The sequence below is a fragment of the Scylla paramamosain genome, chromosome 10 (genome assembly GCF_035594125.1).
Source record: "Scylla paramamosain isolate STU-SP2022 chromosome 10, ASM3559412v1, whole genome shotgun sequence".
Taxonomy (NCBI): Eukaryota; Metazoa; Arthropoda; class Malacostraca; order Decapoda; family Portunidae; genus Scylla; species Scylla paramamosain.
Window position 1 is genome coordinate 17498573 of NC_087160.1, and position 18359 is coordinate 17516931.

Below are 18359 nucleotides of genomic sequence, written 5' to 3' on the forward strand. Positions count from 1 at the left end.
TATGTTACGGTGATGACAATAGCGGAATGGTGAGGAGGAAACCGAAACCCTTGTTAGAATGAACTACGGGATCGAGGTTTCACCGTTAATGTGCCTCAGCTTAGCATACTACAGCAACGCAAACATGAAATACCTCAAGTTCTTTCCCATTAACTAAGTCGACCCGTGTGAACTGCAAATGTATCTTCTTTCACACACACACACACACACACCTAATTACTTGATTTACACAGTCTGATTTCTATGAGTATCCAAAAGTCCCTCTGAAGTAAAACGGTGTACATTTTTCCCCTTTCAAAAAACTACATAGCAAAAAAAAAAATTAGCCAGGTTCCTGGCAGTCCTGCAAACAACACGAGAAAGCAAAGAATAGGAGAATTATATGAAAAATTAAATACAATGAGGACCAAACAATGAATCAAACAATCTATCACGAATAACAAATATGGTACATAAATACATGAGAGAGAGAGAGAGAGAGAGAGAGAGAGAGAGAGAGAGAGAGAGAGAGAGAGAGAGAGAGAGAGAGAGAGAGAGAGAGAGAGAGTTGGGCAATAGTACGTTGCATTTGCGTGGTAGGTGGGATGTGGGGGGAGGGGTGAGGTGCGTGACGCCTTGGGAGCAGCGGGGAGCGGCAGGTGGTGGTAGGAACAGTTGATTATCACCGTAATACGCAAACCTGGCCGCTTGTTGCTGTCCATGTCAGTCTTATGCTTGTGGTCTGAATGTCAGGCTCCTTCATTAACAGTAAGTGTCAAAACCTTTCAAGATCTAACTCCCCTCGTGACTTCTGGCATCTACCCAAAAATATCTCCAATAACTTTGCTTCTTCTTTCCCTCCTTTATTTCAACCAGATGGCACCACTGCTATCACATCTATTTCTAAAGCTGAACTCTTCGCTCAAACCTTTGCTAAAAACTCTACCTTGGACGATTCTGGGCTTGTTCCTCCCTCTCCTCCACCATCTGACTACTTCATGCCACCTATTAAAATTCTTCGCAATGATGTTTTCCATACCCTCGCTGGCCTAAACCCTCGGAAGGCTTATGGACCTGATGGGGTCCCTCTTATTGTTCTCTGAAACTGTGCCTCCGTGCTTGCACCTTGCCTAGTCGAACTCTTTCAGCTCTGTCTGTCAACATCTACCTTTCCTTCTTGCTGGAAGTTTGCCTACATTCAACCTGTTCCTAAAAAGGGTGACCGTTCTAATCCCTCAAATTACCGTCCTATTGCTTTAATTTCCTGTCTATCTAAAGTTTTTTAATCTATCCTCAACAGGAAGATTCTTAAACATCAATCACTTCACAACCTTCTATTTGATCGCCAGTACGGGTTCCGTCAAGGCCGCTCTACTGGTGATCTTCTGGCTTTCCTTACTGAGTCTTGGTCATCCTCTTTTAGAGATTTTGGTGAAACTTTTGCTGTTGCCTTGGACATCTCAAAAGCTTTTGATAGAGTCTAGCACAAAGCTTTGATTTCCAAACTACCCTCCTATCGCTTCAATCCTTCTCTCTGTAACTTCATATTAAGTTTCCTTTCTGACCGTTCCATTGCAGCTGTGGTAGGCGGTCACTGTTCTTCCAAATCTATTAACAGTGGTGTTCCTCAGGGTTCTGTCCTGTCACCCACTCTCTTCTTATTATTCATTAATGATCTTTTAAGCCAAATTTCTTGTCCTATCCACTCCTACGCTGATGATACCACCCTGCACTTTTCCACGTCTTTTCATAGACGTCCAACCCTTCAGGAAGTAAACATTTCACGCAGGGAAGCCACAGAACGCTTGACTTCTGATCTTTCTAAAATTTTTGATAGGGGCAGAGCAAACTTGGTATTGTTCAATGCCTCAAAAACTCAATTCCTCCATCTACCAACTCGACACAACCTTCCAGACAACTATCCCCTCTTCTTCAATGACATTCAAATGTTCCCCTCTTCTACACTGAACATCCTCGGTCTGTCCTTTACTTATAATCTGAACTGGAAACTTCACATCTCATCTCTAGCTAAAACAGCTTCTATGAAGTTAGGTGTTCTGAGACGTCTCGCCAGTTTTTTTTTTTTTTTTTTTTCACCCCCCCAGCTGCTAACTCTGTACAAGGGCCTTATCCGTCCATGTATGGAGTATGCTTCACATGTCTGGGGGGTTCTACTCATACTGCTCTTCTTTACAGGGTGGAATCAAAAGCTTTTCGTCTCATCAACTCCTCTCCTCTGACTGTCTTCAGCCTCTCTCTCACCGCCGCAATGTTGCATCTCTAGCTGTCTTCTACCGCTATTTTTATCCTAACTGCTCTTCTGATCTCGCTAACTGCATGCCTCCCCTCCCGCGGCCTCGCTGCACAAGACTTTCTTCTTTCTCTCACCCCTATTCTGTCCACCTCTCTAACGCAAGAGTTAACCAGTATTCTCAATCATTCATCCCTTTCTCTGGTAAACTCTGGAACTCCCTGCCTGCTTCTGTATTTCCACCTTCCTATGACTTGAATTCCTTCAAGAGGGAGGTTTCAAGACACTTATTCATCAATTTTTGACTATTGTTTTGACCCTTTTATGGGACTGGCATTTCAGTGGGCATTTTTTTTTATTGGATTTTTGTTGCCCTTGGCCAGTGTCTTTCCTACATAAAAAAAAATAATAATAATAATAATAGTAGGATCTTCGTCAGAGTTTTATGTTTGTGGTCCTTTGAAATGTCACTCTTAATAGTACACGATTGTTGTATCCCTGCATAAGTCCTATTTAGTGGTGTTTTGAACGTCAACAGTAATAGGATCTGAGTCTTTTTTTTTTTTTTTTTATGTAGGAAGGACACTGGCCTTAGTGATCTTTTATAAGTCACTTTTAGTAACAAGTCATCAGTACAAGTTATAAGTAAATTATTGGATGAGATGATGTATAAATGGTGCACAAACATCTAGCTGTATACAAGATGTGCATTTAAGATAAGATCATACTGAGAATTTATGCAATGAGTAAATCAGTTAATCAATATTCATAAATATAGTTAATAATATAGCCAGTTTCATGCACAATTATCTATCTAAATTTACCAAGCAGAAATGTATCATTATTATTCCCAACGCATTGCAATCGTCTCTCACCACATACACCACTGTCCCGATATGCATTGTTGTACACTCCCCACACAGAACTGTACACATTGACTACACCTGCCTCCTTGTCCTTGCAAACTCTAACTCACCCCCTCCTCTAACATACCACCACCACACACTGTCAGAGGATAACAGACACAACAATGGCGAAGGAAACCCTGACTGGTGTTGTGATTTTTTTTATTTCCCCAACTTAAGGTTACCATTTACTCTGCCGGGACAGGCGCTGGAGCTGGAGCAGCGGCAGGGGGTGCTACAGGCTTTTCCATCTTGTTTTCAGAGTGAGGCTCAGTGGGCATCACCTCCTCCTGTACAACAAACAAACATCAAGATAAGCAATGCTGCAGACTTTCCTTTCTTTATGGGCTCTGGAAACTTAAAAGATGTGTAAGAAAACAAGGGAAATTCCAAGTAGCCACCAGGTCTACATGGAGTAGTCCCTGTTTGAAACAACTTCCTATTTCCACCTTTCACTCTAATCCATAAATCTGTCTAATCTTTTAGTTTCCAAATGACTTGGCACTAACCTGATTACTGAGTATATTACATTCATTCAGCACTTTCTGAACCAATTCCCTCCTGTCACTTAATTCTAACTTTACGAAATTTGAACCTCATTATTTCTTGTCCTATCCTGATTACAAACCTTGAGAATTTTCCTTGTCACCCTTGTTATATCCAATACACCACTTAAAATAATTTACATGTTGGATTGTACATGATTATGGAGACTCAGCAGTGTTAATAAGGCCCATATTTAGAAACACCTTGCCATCTCACCACAACTATTTTCAAAGGTCACAGAGATGATCATTCGGGTTCTCAAGAGTGTTCATGCTATTGATAATGTTGAAATCTTGTCACTAGAACCATAAAAACACTCTTAAAAACCCATGTCACTTCAACTAGAGCCTTTTCAAAGTAGTGGAGGTGTAGAACTGAAGCATTTCAGAATATAGTCCTAAAGCTGACCCAATACACAGGAAACCTTTCAAAACTGCGACTGATGAAATATGGCAGAGAGAGAGAGAGAGAGAGAGAGAGAGAGAGAGAGAGAGAGAGAGAGAGAGAGAGAGAGAGAGAGAGAGAGAGAGAGAGAGAGGAGAGAGAGAGAGAGAGAGAGAGAGAGAGAGAGAGAGAGAGAGAGAGAGAGAGAGAGAGAGAGAGAGAGAGAGAGAGAGATGCAAGAATAGGTACGAGGGAATTTTTTGCCAAGGTCACCCCAACAGATTCCCACAGACAGACATCAAATGCATTAAGTTTCACTACAAACAAAAGAAATATACCCAATACTACATGATGGAATAAACTAGATTCAAGCTTTCTACTTCTGCCTGCATCATTCCAATTTTCTACTTTCCACCCTTCCCTTCCCTCACATCCTCACAAAATCATCTATTCCTATCACTTTCCACACTGTCAACCACATTTAGTAAAGTTTCTTTATTATTACACTTGTCATCCTGCTCTTTTCCCATGACATTACAAAGCACTCTCTCTCTCTCTTTCCCTCTTCAATCAATCAGATATGCCATCCCAACACTTGTCACTTTTTATTTATGGCTTCAACACTCACCATCATTCCTTAACCACCCATACTTCCAATCACATCACAAGTACTTCCCATTCTTGATCACTAACCACTGCCAAACAAACCACATTTTCTTGCTCCTCAGTCATTCACAATATCAAGTCTCCTTTCTGATGACAAAGCACATTACAGGTATCAAGTACTTTCCCTAGTCTTTGTCGACATACAATCACATGCCTGACAGGTCTCCTATATGAGAGCACCCCTACCACCAGTCTAGTTTCAAAAACAGCATGAGAGATTCCCAGACATAATCAATGGGGAGCAGCAGACCATGGAGGGGAGTGAGTGTAAACCAGTCAGATCACTTCCAAACAAGAGCATGATGTATTTCACACTCAACACTTCCACTGCTTCACAATTTTTTCCCATAAAGACTTGTGTTATAGTATTTATGTATACAAGTTCATTTTCTCTTATTATTATTATTACTATTGTTTAACATTTATTTATTTTATTCATTTATTACGTTTCTCTTCATTATTTTGTTTACAGGCCTTTGTCAGCATTATCCAGCGCACCTAGTCAGTCACATTCACTATATCTTGGATTCTTAATATACTGGAGTTGCTCTATGCAGTGTTTACTGCTTCCTTATCACCTGGACAATCCTTCAATGACCTGTTGTGCCCCTTAGGACATAAAGCAGTACACGAAAATGAATTCATAATATATACATGGATACTATGACACTCAAAATCTTTTACTTATTTTTGTACTAGTTTTTGAAGTTCTGTAGCTTAGAAAAGACAAAATTAACATCCTACTCATTATTGTTTTGTTCTGTCCATGCAAACAATTCTTAGTGCCTTGAATGTTACCAAAGGGCAACCATAGCAGTAAATAGGTTAAAATAAAATTATTCTATATAATATTCCCTGCAACACAAACCTGTAGTAAAATCCACGTGATTTCTACAACTCAATGAAACGTACATGAATGGAATGAAAGACAAGTATGTTAAGACCACATACACAGAGAAACAGACAATAGTGAAGACAGGAATAATGGGAGATGATACAGGCAAGACAAAAACTGCAATAATAATTACAAAACAGGAAATTATAAGAACTCCATGAGGCATGCTTTAATGGAATGAAAGACAAGTATGTTAAGAATGCACAGAGGAAGAGACAATAATGAAGACAGGAATGATGAGATGATTACAGTATATGAAATTGCAGTAATAGTTATAGAACAAATAGTAATAACAATGGCATGTGGTAATCAATGCAACACAACTATTTTAAAACTTAGAGAAAACCTTGGAATATAAAAAAAAGTGATCACATATGAAGATTACTGAGGAAGGGAAATGTACCTTGGGCTCCACAATGTTGATGTGGTCAGGCAGAGGAGTGCGTGGGCCGTTCTTGCCAGTGGGATCCCAGGGCAACATGATCTTCACCTTGATGCCAAGCACACCTGAAGGAGTGGGGAGAAAAACACTCCATGTCAAGCCTTTGCTACACATAATGGTTGCCTGCCTGCTTGCTTTCAAAATTTACTGCTACAATGGCCATAAATCATTACACATCCCAAACTCTAAACTTTTTTGAGAAGCTGCAATTCAATATGCATAAAAAAATAAATAAAATAAATAAATAATTTCTCCCAAAGAGCTGCTGTGCAGGCAGAGATGAGCTTTTAACAGTGTTGCTAAATTGTTCAAAGAATATTTCTAATAATGACTTCAGCAACAATGACAGAATTATTCATATTAATTACTGAATACATAGCACCATCCTAGAAAATAACCAAGATAAAAAATAATTTGTACCATACAACTATTAAGCATTTTACAATGAGAGAGAGAGAGAGAGAATACACTCACCCTGCCTGAGGTGGACATGGCGTACAGCAGTGTCAACGTAGTGGCGGCGCGGCTCTCCAGAGTGGATCATGAGGCCGTCAGTGAACTTCATGCTCTTGGCTCGCTGTCCTCGCAGCTTGCCAGACACTACCACCTCACACCCCTTGGCTCCAGACTCCATGATGAAACGGAGCACACCATAGCACGCACTGGAGGGAGAGGTAATGTGGGTGGCACATTAGTGAGGGTGTGATGGGAAGGCAGGATGGTAAAGATAAGATGTACAGCTGTAGTGCACATAAAAAAAGTACATTCTTGAAAACTAGAAAAGTTAATGATATGGAAAGAATATTCAACATGTGAGAAATAAGAACAGAGGAAAATAAGGGAAGGTGCAAGGACCCATCAGCCCTACACATGACAGTTCCTTAATGTGAGATACTGAAACACCGCCATACACACACACACACACACACACATTCAAATACAACATCTCAATCTTGCTTCAAAAATAATACCCATGACAGGAAGCCACACTCAATACGTGACCACATAACAGAATAACTATAGTACAGGAACCCATAAAGGGCCACAATATAAAACCACATTAATCAATACACAATGCAGTAACATGCCACACTAATTACCGGCGCACAGCGAGGCCTCCAACCAGCTTGTACCGCAGGGACTCAGCCTGAGCAATGGCGCAGAGACCACGCTGAGCCACCTTCTCGGCATAGAGCTCCACAGACCCCTCAGCAAACCCAAACCTCTTCTGCACCAGGGAGGTCAGCTCTCGGATCCTGCGCCCCTTCTCACCTGCCACCAGAAATGTTGACTTTAAGCAGGTGTGTGCAAAAGGCTGGTGAAGCAGCATTCTCAAGTAATTCTTAAGCAATATATTTCTAAGGAGTTAATATGTTGTTTTTTTTATATAAATTAATGGAGGGAAAAATTTATCACAAGATATAATATGTATTAAGTTAGCCACACAACATTTTGGAAGAGAAATCAGTGAAGTTATATATTTTTCATGCTCCATTATTATCACAATACTCTGTTACTCTGTCTACCATGTGACAATCATTTATCATGTTTTCATCATACCTCTAAAAAAATTAAAAAAAAATAAAAACTGCACATCATTCCTACAAAAATATGAATACTTAGACAAACAAATAACAAGACACATCATCATGCAAGCAACACTCCAATATTAGACAGTACAGGACAACAGTGAGGCAGCACCGGCACCCACCAAGGACATTCTGTGTGCGGGTGGCGAGGATGATGATCTCTGTCCTGGCGGGTGTGTGGCGCACCTGCACCCCGGAGTAGCCATCTTCAGCCAGCTCATTGGTCAGAAACCTGTTGAGCTCAGCCTTGAACACACCATCTTTGACGAACTGTGAGAAGAGACACAGACACTCTGAAACGGGCAGTCTCGGAGCTTAATCTGAACTTTACAAGACTTAACTAACAATAATGATAACTAAAATGCAGTCAATTGTTGATTTAAGTGACCCTTGATAAACTGTGAGGAAAAGATACATAGACACATTCAAACGGCAAACCTAAACGTCACAAGGCTTAACTAACAATGAAGAGAGCTGAAATGGAGCTGACTCTTGATATAAGCACTCTGACAAACTGTGAAGGAAATATATACAGAATACTTTGAAACATTCTCTTGAACATTAATCTGAACTTTGCAAAACTTCATATACAAGGAAAATTTTAACAATGAAGCCATTACCTCATAATGCCTACTCTTTCACTGGTAAGAAAAAAATGAATTACTTAGAAATCAAGTCATTATCTACCAATAAGTAATCATCTCCACAAGGTTTACTGACACAAAGACATCATGAAGTCACTCCCTGAGGATTAACACCACACCCTCACATTACTTCACACATCACTGCTGGGATGATCAACTCAACTGACTAAACCAGCAATGCTGTCTCATTGTACAGTGACGTAGGTCAAATCCTGGAACATTTATAAACCACTAAATGCGGTACTTCAAATTTTCATAACTTACGTCGTCTACTCAACATTTCAGATTGTGGGACACTTCAAAATAACAAGGCATCGGAATAACGGACTTTTACTGTTGACATATTTGAGTCCAGTATGGATAAATTTTCGGCTAAAATTAGAATTATCGAGCACTAATAAACACCACAAGCAGCCCGCGAACTGGTAACGCTGACGCTGCCCCGCTGGAGCCACGGGCACCCTATGGCCTCATTTAACGAGTACTGCTTGGCGAACACAGCAGAACAGAATAACTGTTCCTCAAATAAGTCACAACCAAGCGGTTAGTCAATAAACCCCAACATCAGCCAGCCAGTCACCCATCACAACCCCAGACCCACGAGTGGCAGCGACTGACAGCCACCCCGCACCACAGGTCTCGCCACACGCCTTGACCTGCACCACGGAACACACAGCAACCCCTTACCACCTTCAGGAGTGAGGGAACGGGCCCAGACAGGTGGGACGAGCAGTAGAGCCAGCGCCGCCAGACTCACAACACCGCCGCCACAACACCGAACACATGGCTTGCCCGGCCCTCACCACCCCTTCATTTACACCTTGTTACCCTTCATCTCCCGCCCGTCACGCCTCACGTCCGCGGCCTCCACACCCTCACTGATCCCTAGGCATAAGTAGTAAGCGCAGGGTGTGTTATTAAGTACGTTATGCCACCAAAATACGCTACCTTCTTCTTCTTGCTGATCGGGGCAGCCATCTTGGTGGAAAGGGCGCTCGCTGGGGACTGGACAGATGGACTGCACGCGGTAAATATCTCACACGTAAATATTCTTAATTTTAGCCAATATACAATTAATTTGGATATTTAATTACGATGTTTTTGGCTGCGATTAATATATATCATTGGTGTTTATGGTATATGTTTCAAACTGAAAAGATAAGAAATTTCTTATTATCATATTTCTCACGTTGAATATTCTTAGTTTTACCGATTTTATAATTAATTTGAATATTTAATTACAATATTTTTGGTTATTTAAAATATATTTTATGGGTGCTTATAATATGCAGCTCAAACTGACAAGTTAAGAATTTATTTATTTATTTATTTTTGTCGATGCTGTATTGGTACTTTTCATATTATCTCTTCTCCCTTCTATAAATATTGATTAGCTAAATGCATATAGTTGCTATTAGGAAGTGCTGCATATCATTTAATACTTTACATTCTCAGTCCTTCTTACGTCATCACCCGGCACAACAACAACATTGCACTCGTGGGTGGGTGAAAGCTGTGATATCTCACCACAATGGACTCTATAAGGACGGAGGGGCTCTCTTCCTCACAGCGGGAGGACCTGATGGACCAAGTGAAGCAGCAGATAGTCATTGCCAACACACAGGAGCTGCTCACGGTGAGGGGGGAGGGCCGGGCAGACGACGGCTTCCTGCTCCCTCTTGCTATCACATATCATTGATCCCAGGATATGCCGCTGTGATGCATTTGTGTGTGTGTGCGTGTGTGTGTGTTTCACTTGTGGGCTATACGGATGCACACTTGGAGTAAAGCGAGGTGATGCCGCTGCCTATGCATATTAACTTGTTCCCTTGTGTGTGTGTGTGTGTGTGTAATTGGGCATGTTGACACGGCACGGTGTAAGAATAGGCGTTTTAGTGTCATATGACTGTGTGGTGCCTTGCTTAACGTTGACTTGTATTATTGCTACCCATTTCAAGGTATTGTTAAGACTGGTTAATTTTACACGCAGGCCACCTTCTTTGTCACCTTTTGCATCAAAAGTGTAACACCTTTAATTGGCTGTTTTGAGACCATTAGGAACCATTCTAAAGGTTTGAGCTTATAAGAGGGCTGAAATAACTAGGGATTTGCCCCTTGGTTCTAAGATTAATGTCTGTCTTTGTGAAATTATATAATATATAATTTCTTGCAGCAAGATTTGCATATATGAAATCTTATTCATGATATTGACTGAAATTTATTATGTGTGTTTCAGAAAATGGGAGAAAAATGCTTTTCTAAATGCATCACTAAGCCAGGATCTTCCCTCGACAGCTCAGAGCAGGTCAGTGTTGCACCATTTCTTTTGGTCTTTGGGGGTTTATTAAGAGAAATGAAGATAAGTAAGTTTTAACCTGTCACTACACTCTTCATGGTTATCATCTTGAAAGGCTCCATACATACTTGCACATGTCAGCTGTGTTCACATTGTGGTAGCTCACCTTACTGCTTGGTCTCAAGCTGTGAGATCCTTCTGGACAAGTTCATGTATCCCAGAGTCTTTCTCCCTATCCCTGTATAGGATATTTTTAACACTATCATAACGAATGATAACATGCTTGAGAAAATCCTCCTCAAGTTGTAGATGAGCTTTAAGTGTTTTAGATAATTTGGATGTTGAGTGTGATTTGACCCTGTTTTGCTCATGCTCTGTTTGGTTAAAGATAGTTAAAAGGCTGAAAAATGGAATATGTCTGACCCTATGACCAAGCTTTGGTGCTTCAGAAATGTCTGGCAATGTGCATGGACCGCTACATGGACTGTTGGAACCTCGTCTCACGAACCTACACAGCCAGACTGCAGCGTGAGAAGAACTTCCAATAATCCCAATCCCTGATGCCCCACCCACCCTTTGTTGCTGATATGTATGAGTAATAAACTGTATATACATGATGCCCATGTACTGCAACCAACAAGTGTGAATGAGAAAAGTTCAGTGATGTATATTCAAGGTGAAGGGACCACGTTGGCTTCCCATCAACGGCTGTCGGTCCAGTGTGCACACCGTCAAGGAATTGCCAAGAATGCCTCACTTATGTTCTGACATCATTTGCATTACCTTTTCCAGAGAATAAAGATATATTTTACAATGTATGATTAGAATCACTTTTTGCATTAATAATTTTGCTTCTTTACTAAGGGTGTACATGCATATGTACTGCCACACAAAGAAGACATAGCCAGATATAAAATCCTTCACAGGTATTTTTAAGTTAGAAGCAGATAGAAAATACTTTACAGGTGGGGACAAATTAGCAGCGTAAATAATTTGGCAGCCTTGATAAAAGACGGCTATTGTTTTACACTGCTTAACTTGTCAGGAATAAAGTAACCACCATCTGTGCTTCTCATGTTCAGAAAATGCATATTTATGTCTTGTTCACACTGTTGATGTACGTCTTGTGTGTAAATCATGAGTGTACTTTTAAAAAACCTATCACGTGAGGAAATCATGCAAAATACATTTATCTTAGGTAATTTTAAGTAGTAATGTGTGAAAAAGTGATGTGAAGATGGATAACTAAGGAATGGCTGATGTCACTACCTCCTGCAGCACCCTTGTGTGAGTACCTGCCAGGCACGGTGACTGCTGATGCCGAGGCCTCATGGCAACTCCAGGAACTTGTGTGTGTGTGTGTGTGTGTGTGTGTGTGTGTGTGTGTGTGTGTGTGTGTGTGTTCTAATTTGTCTTGTTGAGCTGAAATCACTTGAGTGGATGTATGTGATATATTCTACAGGTTTTATAGAAAGACCTTGTAAGCATATTTTATCATCTTGGCATCTGACAACCTGCAATTGTTCTGTGCATTTGTGTATATAAGATCTGTATGAAGGTTGGTAGTAATGGTCTAAGAATTAGAGTGCATCATTTGCATCTTAACTGCAGCTAAAGTTTTACATGGCTTGCATGTTAAATATTATAGAAAATCATGCAGTGGTCATGCTGATCTAGTGAATGAAGGTACTAGCAATGAATTGCCTTTGTTTTAACATTCACTCAGCAAAAGATTGTCAAGTAAAATGGAATAGTTTATGTTGAACATATATAAACAAATGTTTTGTAAATAAATCCTTGACTATTTGCTTGTTTCCTCTGATCATCCTGACAGCTGACTAAAAATTTTACAACCTAAGTTAGTAATTGGAAAACTAGAAGTAATTATCTGACAGAAAGAGTATCAGATCCCCTCAGACAGCAAACTCAACTTAGTGTTTGAAATACGTGGGAATCCAGGCTTCTCCTTACAACTCAGCACTTCATATCATGGTGAGAGACAGAACCTTGTATTCTTTTCCTAATGAGAGGAATATGAATCAGATTTCATCATCCCAATGCATGAAGCTCAGGAGAAACACCAATGCAGTAAACCATCACTTTCACAAGACTGTTGCCCAAATGATGAGTGACTTGTTTTTACCAAGTGCTCTGTGATACAATTTTGTCTAAAAATGCCTGTAATGTTACATATACCCAAACACACATAACCCTGAGACAAAATAACATTAATATAAGAAAGTGTGATGGCCATCATGTGGTGATATCAGGAACTGTAAGTCTCTGTCATCCTGTCAGGGAAGCTCTCAGGACCATGTGTCAGATGTTGATAGTAATGAGAAACAATACTGAGATGAAGTATGTATTTAGGTGTCAGTTTATTAAAAGTATTTCATCACAACTCTATACATACAATATTTGCTATACACACTCATCTATTATAATATATATATATATATATATATATATATATATATATATATATATATATATATATATATATATATATATATATATATATATATATATATATATATATATATATATATATATATATATATTTATTTATTTATTTGTACTAGACTTCAAAAAATAACAATCACATAAATAATAATAAAAAGTAATGCACAGCACTGGGTCATGTTATAAACAGGGATGTTCCACACTATTAAACTCTCTCTCTCTCTCTCTCTCTCTCTCTCTCTCTCTCTCTCTCTCTCTCTCTCTCTCTCTCTCTCTCTCTCTTTTTCCACACACACACACACACACACACACACACACACACACACACACCTATATACACTGTACAGAACCATAGCCCCAATGGAACAATGGATCTCTTGCCTCCTCACATTCACTTGAGATCTAGTATGAGATCCAGATGGCCTCCTTCCCTTCCTGCACCAGGGGAGTCCAGGGTGCAGGGCATGGTGAGGGAGGAGGGTGGTGAGGGGTGAGGGGGGCTGGGTTGGGGGGGAGGGTTGTGGCTTTACAACATGTGGAAGGGGAGCATATTTAGGCATGAGACTAAGATCAGGAACTTCCCACACCTTAGAAGCAAGTATTGTTATTCTCGCTCAAAGTACATATCACAAAATTATCTTCATCTGTGGGTTAAAAGATAATATAATGCTCTGGATGGATCTTCACACACTATTGGTGCTTCCACAGTCTGCATTTTGAGAGGCGTCTTTTGAGCTGGCTCGTTGGACCCCCAGCAGGACTATCTGCAGACAAAACCCCTCCCCCCTTGGGCCTTTTTCAGGTGATGTCCTCATCCAGGTCTTCTCCCTTCTTCAGCTTACTAATGATCTAGAGGAGAAATACCAGCAATTGTACTACTGTACTTTGACTTAAACAGTTTAAGGTAAGTCAGAGATATAAACTGTGGGTCTTAATGCATCTTGATATACATGTCATCATATAACAAAATATAATAAGAAGCAACACTGATTTAACCCTGAAGAGTTAAGAGGAGACAATTTTCAGCAGTGCACAAGAGAATGATCACACCACTCACCGACTTCAGCCTTGATATCTCCTTGTTGTCAGAGTTTCTGCTGACACTGTTTGTGATTTGCTTTATCCTTGAAGCATACCTGTAAAAGAAGCCATCTTATTTGAGAAACTGAAGCACATCAGACTTGTCACATCATAGGAATTAAATACAAGAAAAAGAAAAATATCACATCACTTTTTAGATATTCATGGAAACTTCTCTTGGTACACTTTTTATTCATCCCTCCTGACTGACTCAGTTTTACTCCCCCACAGTTCACAGCACAGGCAATCAAGCAGTGGCTCAGGTGACGTACATGAGGGACACCAGCGTCTCGTCAGCATTGTGGGCGACGGGTGACACGTTGACAAACACCAGTGTCTTGGAGTTGCCGCCCAGACTGTCCTGGAGCAACATTGTCAGCTTGCTGTTCCTGAGGGAGTCAAAATTGACAAGCATTACACATCCACATATGAGAAAAGAGAGAAATACAGATAGTAAGGAAATATAAGAACTTAAACCATATGAGAGAATATTGATAGAGAGGCCAGACTCCTGCAACACAGTAAAGTACAACACAATTTCATGCACCACTAAAAAAAAACATTGCAACCACCACCACCACTACCATTTTTTTCCTCACCCTGCTCTCGAGTATTTCAAAGGATCCACATGTCATCTGTAAACCAGGCCCATAAGAAAGATGCACTGAATAATGCAAATAAGGCTGGCAAATATGGGTACTATAATGTTCCTTACATATAACAGGAACAAGACAGGCAGAAGACACACCTGTAGGGCACAAAAGAGGACTCTGAGGAGAGGGCAGACACCACGTCCCCGAGGGCAGAGAGGGACTTGTTGATGGAGTTGGCCTCACGCAGCTGGTCAGCCGAGGCACCACTCTTGCTCACCCGCTCACTGCCTGCCAGGTCCACCAGGGTGAGCTGAGGAAGGCAAAGTTTTATCTCTTAGTACAAGACTAAGTTAGGTTACGCATTGTCATAAAATAGGTGACACCTTTGGACACAATTAATGATGTGTGTTTAAAGAAAATGTGTCATGACTGAACAAATAACTACATACTCTGATATTAAGCACTGACAAATTAATCTATTGTAAACAAGGGAGATGGACATGACTGAGGATCAATCCCAAGTCTGACAGGCTGGAAATTTAGACAAGCCTTAATCAAATGAATCATAAGGAAACTCACAGCCACTCCAGATTTGGCTCACATTTCTGTGTCTTGTCACATCATTACATCAGGATAAAATGATACAGGAAAAGAATTAAAACACCAAAAATACAATTTACATACACACACATACACATTCACAAAGAAATTAATTACAGAAATACAACACAAGATGACAGAGCTCCCGCCTCACCTTTCCCTTGAGCACGGAGCCAGTCTGCCTGGAGGTGATGGTGAGGCAGACCACAATAATGAGGTGGGAGCGGGAACTCTCCACATTCATTTTGGTGGCAGCCGTGTGGCGGTTGGTGAGGCCCTGCTGGAAGGCTCTCATCAGCTCACCCGCCGAGGACACGCTGCACACGGTGGCCCCCTGCACGTGCACGCTGCCCTTCTTGTCCTTCTTGATGTCCAGCTTCTCATTCTGGAACAAAAGGGAATGGATGAGTGAAAGGCTCATTGCACAGGTTCCTTCTTTTTTTCCTTATTTCTTAGCTGTATTCACTTTCTCATTTTGTTAACTATCAATAAACATGAAGTCTCAAAGGACCTCTCTCTCTCTCTCTCTCTCTTTCTCAGCTTCATACACAGGCTCCCTCTTTTTTCCCTAATTCTTAACTGCATTCACTTCCTCATTCTGTCTACTTTCAAATAAATAAGACTAATCTCAAGGAACCTCTCTCTCTCTCTCTCTCTCTCTCTCTCTCTCTCTCTCTCTCTCTCTCTCTCTCTCTCTCTCTCTCTCTCTCTCTCTCTCTCTCTCTCTCTCTCTCACCTCATTGTTCCCTGTGGGTCTCAGCAGGTCTATCAGTTTGTCATTGTACAGTTCCATCATGTAGGCAGAGGCCTGGACAGTGTGCCTGGAGCGGCCAGCCTCTACCAGCTGAAAGAGTCGCTGGAAGGCCCGTGGTGCAATGCCTGGGTTGTTCTCACTGCCAATCATGGTGTAGGTCTTACCGGAGCCTGTCTGTCCATACGCCATGATGGTCACATTGAAGCCATCCAGTGTTGACTGAATGAGAGCCTGGTGGGGCAGTGCCAGCAGTGTTACATAGTAAGTAATGAACCAACTTCCTGTATATCTTGTGATCCTACACACCACCACCCCCTTATCAATGAGGAGGTAATGGGGTGTGAAGTGGAGGATGTGATGAATGTTTGAATGCACTGTGAAGATATATATTGAGCTGGACATGTTAAGAGGAGAGAGAAGGAGAACCATGTACTTAAAATCATCAGATATGAAGGTAGTTGGAAGATAGCCAGTGAGAAGACTGAAAAGGATCTGGAGACAGTATATTGTGGGAAGCATGAAAAGGATAATCAGTGAAGAGATCACCATACAAGCAAATAGTGGGAAAAACTCTTAAGCAGTACAGCCACATAAGGGAGTATAAGGATGACTGAAATATAATGATGCTCGTGATAATGATAATAGTGACAATTCAGAGTATATTTCTCTCATATCCTCCCTTCATGTGCTCTTCCCATTCCATGTAATTTTTCCTTACCATTCATTATATGTGCATTTTCCTTCCTCATCTGGTTCCTCTTGTTCCTTCTCAATGTATACACTTCTACTCTCTTCCCACCTTTGTCATCCTCCTTTTGCTCTCTTCTCCTTCCATAGTATTCCTCTCCACTATCCATTGTCCCTATACCCAATTCTTCTTCAGCTGGCTCCTTCTGTTCCATCCCAAAGTGCATGCTCCTACTCCCCTTCCACCCTTGTCATCCTCCTCCTCCTCCTCCTCCTCCTCCTCCTCCTCCTCCTCCTCCTCTCCCAGACTCACATTGGTGTCAGCAAAGACCTCCTCCTGGTCATGGTTGGGCTGGAACACCCTGTCGAAGAGGAATGCTTTGTGGCCACGCTGGGCATTCACAGACACAGTGAAGGGGTCATCTGCCGACACCACCTGCTCTGCTTCCATCCCACCTCGCTGCACCTCATCCGTACTGATGGGGCGCACTCGGCAGAACACTCGGATCTTGCCCTTCATCTCCTCCACCTGCAGGCAAGTGTTTGGGGAATTTTAGGGTGATTTTGCTTTGTATGCATAAAGAGTATTGGTTAAGAGGAATGGGGCTGGGAATGTATATGCTAATGAACTGTTGTTGTTGTAATGGTGGTGGTGGTGGTGAATAAGAATAAAAAACTATTGTGTTGGATTGAACTGAACTGAACTTCGTTTACCACTAGTATTACTACTACTACTACTACTACTACTACTACTACTACTGATAATAATGATAATAATGATAATAATAATAATAATAATAATAATAATAATAATAATAATAATAATAATAATAATAATAATAATAATGATAATAATGATAATAATAATACTAGTTATAGTAGTAGTAGTAGTAGTAGTAGTAGTAGTAGTAGTAGTAGTAGTAGTAGTAGTAGTAGCTGTTTTTGTTGTTGTTGTTGTTGTTGTTGTTGCTGTTGTAGTAGTAGTAGTAGTAGTAGTAGTAGTAGTAGTAGTAGTAGTAGTAGTAGTAGTAGTAGTAGTAGTAGTAGTAGTAGTAGTAGTAGTAGTAGTAGTAGTAGTAGTAGTAGTAGTAGTAGTAGTAGTAGTAGTAGTAGTAGTAGTAGTTGCTCTTGTTGTAGGTGTAGTAGTAGTAGTAGCAGGAACAACAATAATAAGAATAATAACATAAATAATAATAATATTAATAATAATAATAATAATAATAATAATAATAATAATAATAATAATAATAATAATAATAATAATAATATTATTATTATTATTATTATTATTATTATTATTATTATTATTAATAATAATAATAATAATAACAATAATAACAATATTAATAACGATAATAATATTAATAATAATAATAATAATAATAATAATAATAATAATACCAATAATAATAACAATAACAATAACAATAATAATAATAATAATAATAATAATAATAATAATAATAATAATAATAATAACAATACTACTACTACTACTACTACTACTAATAATAATAATAATAATAATACCTCCACCGCCCCCACTACCATCACTGCATTACAACCTGGCTGGTCACAGAGTAAA

At 40.1% G+C, this 18359-nt stretch overlaps 3 protein-coding genes across 7 annotated transcripts in view; 1 reads left to right on the forward strand and 2 right to left on the reverse strand.

The window, feature by feature from the left end:
• Nucleotides 1–3280: 3280 nt before the first annotated feature.
• Nucleotides 3281–9384, reverse strand: LOC135104264 (small ribosomal subunit protein uS3-like). Its single transcript, XM_064011456.1, has 6 exons — nt 9250–9384; nt 7780–7927; nt 7169–7340; nt 6543–6730; nt 6030–6133; nt 3281–3425 (listed from the first exon to the last, which is right to left on the reverse strand). Exons 1-6 carry the CDS (start codon nt 9277–9279, stop codon nt 3324–3326), a joined length of 744 nt encoding a protein of 247 aa, XP_063867526.1. The 5' UTR covers nt 9280–9384; the 3' UTR covers nt 3281–3323.
• Nucleotides 9385–9756: 372 nt separating this feature from the next.
• LOC135104265 (mitochondrial import inner membrane translocase subunit Tim13-like) lies at nt 9757–12403 on the forward strand. Its single transcript, XM_064011457.1, has 3 exons — nt 9757–9937; nt 10538–10606; nt 11047–12403. The coding sequence occupies exons 1-3, from the start codon at nt 9833–9835 to the stop codon at nt 11143–11145; spliced, it is 273 nt and encodes a 90-aa protein (XP_063867527.1). The 5' UTR covers nt 9757–9832; the 3' UTR covers nt 11146–12403.
• A 776-nt stretch (nt 12404–13179) lies between these two features.
• The window catches only part of LOC135104266 (uncharacterized), a 105635-nt gene continuing 100455 nt past the window's right edge, over nt 13180–18359 (reverse strand). For all 5 annotated transcript variants that reach the window (XM_064011459.1, XM_064011458.1, XM_064011460.1 and 2 more), the window contains 7 exons: nt 17088–17303; nt 16070–16318; nt 15488–15718; nt 14889–15043; nt 14413–14529; nt 14118–14196; nt 13180–13909 (listed from right to left, as the gene is read on the reverse strand). In XM_064011459.1, coding sequence (XP_063867529.1) covers nt 13859–13909; nt 14118–14196; nt 14413–14529; nt 14889–15043; nt 15488–15718; nt 16070–16318; nt 17088–17303 — 1098 coding nt within the window. In that variant the 3' untranslated portion in view covers nt 13180–13858. The remainder of the gene's footprint in view (nt 13910–14117; nt 14197–14412; nt 14530–14888; nt 15044–15487; nt 15719–16069; nt 16319–17087; nt 17304–18359) is intronic.